Source organism: Sinocyclocheilus rhinocerous, unplaced genomic scaffold, assembly GCF_001515625.1.
Source record: "Sinocyclocheilus rhinocerous isolate Xijiao unplaced genomic scaffold, SAMN03320098_v1.1 scaffold411, whole genome shotgun sequence".
In the NCBI taxonomy this organism is placed as follows: Eukaryota; Metazoa; Chordata; class Actinopteri; order Cypriniformes; family Cyprinidae; genus Sinocyclocheilus; species Sinocyclocheilus rhinocerous.
The window spans coordinates 146,606-149,879 of record NW_015640493.1 but is presented as its reverse complement, the minus strand read 5'-3'; the positions used below and the strand labels follow the sequence as shown (position 1 = coordinate 149,879).

Here is a 3,274-nt window from a genome sequence, read left to right as displayed (position 1 = left end):
GAAAACAGCAGATCACAGCCTTTTGCTTGTTACTCATTATATTAATACAAATAGGTCACACAATTTACATTGCAAACATTTACATTTAAAATATTAGAGTATTTCTTTCACTATAATTTGTGAATTGTATTTATTTCATTATTGGTTTATATTATTGCCTACATCAATTGTTATTAGTAGCAGCAGTAGTAGTAATAGTAGTGCATTTCTTGTTATTTTGTATCTTATCTCAACTTCAGAATATCTTGTGTGTGGTAACACTGCCGTCACAGATTTCCCATGACAAATGTAGGATTATGGTGCATTACTGACATCCCCTGGATATAATTGTTAGTGCAGTCTGTTTGCGTCATCTATAAACCCCGCCTCCTAAGAGCTCTCTCTACTTCTAATTGGTTCAAATAATTTTCACTCTTCAGTCTGATTGGCTAACTGGATTCGCCCTAGCTGTCACGCACAACAGAGGTCACGTATGATTCCAATATGGCTGCGTCCAGTTGAAACGCTACCTGCTGTATGAGTTTAAAATAACAGTTTTTTTTTATTTCATTTTATTTGAAGTGAATACATTCGAATACATAAGAACAGCATGGCGATTCCTGACAAGACTGTGTGAGCTGTCATATACTTCTGCGATGCCTTCACTCAATGCTATGTCATGTTTGCAAAGGGTGAGTTTGAAATTGTGTGTGTGTGTGTATAACCCATATAACCATATATATCAGCTATATTTTGATATACAAATACAAATCAGAAGATGAAATGCACTGTGCTTATTTATTGATTAACATGTAGGGACTTTCTCAAAATATGGTAACTAACTGTCCCTTGAAGTTTCATTAAAAAATGCATAAAAAAATATTAATGTAAAAAATTATTTAAGCTAACATTTCCTAAATAATATTTTATCATGCACCTTTGAACTCTGGAATTTTAAATATATCTTATAAATTATATTAAATAAGTTAATATTTTTTGCATACATATACATATTTATGCAAAATATATGTTAAAATGAAAACAATTTAATATTAAAGGGGTCATATGATGCGAAATCACAATGCACTGGGTCAGCTGGCCAATCAGAGCAGTCTGCTCTGATTGGCCAATCACAATGCACTGGGTCAGTTGGCCAATCAGAGCAGACTGCGCTTGTCAAAGGAGGGGGCTTTGTTGAAAACGAAGCGTTTGAGAGAGGCGGGGCATAGAGGACCTACAATAATGTACAGTATTTGAAAAATAATGTGTTTTTTGAACATTAAAGCATGTCAACATATTCTGTTACACCAAATACACAAAATAATGATCTTTAAAATAGCATCATATGACCCCTTTAACAATTTATATACATTTTTGCATAGACAGATATAGTTTCTCATTGTTTTAGCATTAGTTATTTTAGCCTTAATTATTTAGTCAAACATAATTGCAAAAAATTTAATAAAATAATAATCTAAATATTTTGTTCCTTTATTTCTTGTTGTTTATCACTGTAAAAAAAACTGCATTATTAAAATACAAAGTTGAAGTTAAAGATCAAAAGTTCCTATTTGAAAATTAGAAAAGCTCAGAGGAGGAAGAGGCTGTTAAAATATAAACATGGTCACTTCCCCTCATATAAACTCACAAATAAACTGCATAAATCTGTTTGTAACTCTTTTATACAGTTGCACACCTGCTACATTGCTCTCTTCAAAAACAGTTCCCATCACTGGACTGTGTTTTCTCAGAGCAGAGCTTTGCACTACACTGCCTGTGAACTGCAAAGCTCAAGCCCAGACTCTTCTTCCACCGTCAGCAGTGTACACCAGACACAGACTGTCCCAGAACCTGTGGACGAGGGCCCTCCATCTCCCCCCCGCCACTGCTGCATGAGCGGCTGTCATAACTGTGTGTGGATCGAACATGCTGAAAAACTGCTGAAATATTACAGCGATGGTGGAGACAGAGCTCTGGCAGCCATTGAGGAGAACGTTCTCGATGACAACCTGAAGGCTTATCTTAAAATGGAGATCAAGTTGCTGAAGAAGTCCTGATGATAGTGAACTTGGGTGGAGATTTACTGAGAGCAGATTCAGAGTGTTTCATAGCAGCAACTATTTGGACGTTTTTAATGGGTGAGTCTGTCAAAAACACGTCCCGGTCATATTTCACCTCAAAATCAAAAGGAAAAACATATATGTTTTATTGCACAAAGACTATAAATCTTAATCTTTTTTTTCATGACAATTGACAACTTTCCTCCAAAATCCTCATTTTTGTAATGCATGCAGATGTTTTATTTCTGAGTTTTTTTTGTAATGTCTGTATCCTTGTTATGTTTTAGCATAAATATATCAAAATCCATAAAAACAAAACGGTTTAAAATAGTTCTCAGATAAATATTTTAGAATAGAGTTGATCTCATTCTTTTCCACTGGCCAAATAGTATTTCAGTTGTTTTAATTGTTTTAAACGATACAAATCAAATTTAATTTATGCAGTTTTGCTGATAAAGTGAACATCTTTTAGCTATTTTTAGCCTATATTTATTGCAGTGTAAATAGAATTGTCTGACTCGGCGCGTCACTGACGAAGTAGCCTATTTTAAAAAGAAAACATGCAAATTACCATTTTCTTCAAGTTTTGTTTAACTTCTGCGTAATGACTTTATGTAATTTCAGTGCTTATCTCCATTAATGAGAGTTGAATACTTAATGTAAATGTGTATATCGAAATGAAAACAGATTTTAAAATCGTTGTTTACTTCATTACTTTTCTCTCACCAGGAAAAAGAGTGCGTACGCATGGTCTAGAATGTCCGTAAGGTGCGTACATATTTACGCCAAGTTTGTTTAGAAATCCCGATATGTGCGTGGAAAATTGCGTACGCAATTTCTATGCCCATTTTGTGCGTACGCAACGTTTATAAATGAGACCCCTGGAGGCTTTTTTGTAAAACATTAGGCGGCTTTACCACTAAGAACAGTCCAGGGATGTTACAATAATAAAAACCAAGGTATGTAAGAAAATCTTGTGTAATTTCAGTAGCTATTTTGTCTTGATCAGTAATGCATGTGTTTTGTGTCAGTATACCTCCATGGAGAAGGACTGAACAAAAGAAAGGCCTTTATGATGACTTAGTAAACTTATGAGTAAATCTCTATGTACAGATTCACATCTAAATTATTCTAACCAATAACTGTACCCAAATGCTGATTGTAATGACACAGGATCATATGTTTCCTTCTCTGATCAGCTCTTGTGGCATTAGAACCCACATTGGCTGGCTCTG

At 34.5% G+C, this 3,274-nt stretch overlaps 1 protein-coding gene across 2 annotated transcripts; it reads left to right on the top strand.

Moving 5' to 3' along the window:
- Window positions 1-478: 478 nt before the first annotated feature.
- oxld1 (oxidoreductase-like domain containing 1) lies at window positions 479-2,206 on the top strand. Of its 2 annotated transcripts, none has more exons than XM_016569412.1 (2): window positions 479-671; window positions 1,703-2,206. In XM_016569412.1, exons 1-2 carry the CDS (start codon window positions 649-651, stop codon window positions 2,034-2,036), a joined length of 357 nt encoding a protein of 118 aa, XP_016424898.1. In that variant the 5' UTR covers window positions 479-648; the 3' UTR covers window positions 2,037-2,206. The 2 variants fall into 2 exon arrangements, with proteins under 2 accessions (XP_016424898.1, XP_016424897.1); XM_016569411.1 differs by having other exon boundaries at window positions 1,668-2,206.
- Window positions 2,207-3,274: the final 1,068 nt, after the last annotated feature.

Coding starts and splice junctions, on each gene's coding strand:
- oxld1 (XM_016569411.1), top strand. CDS start 636: ATGCCTTCACTCAATGCTATGTCATGTTTGCAAAGG. Junction 672..1,667: donor CTATGTCATGTTTGCAAAGG/GTGAGTTTGAAA, acceptor TCTTTTATACAG/TTGCACACCTGCTACATTGC.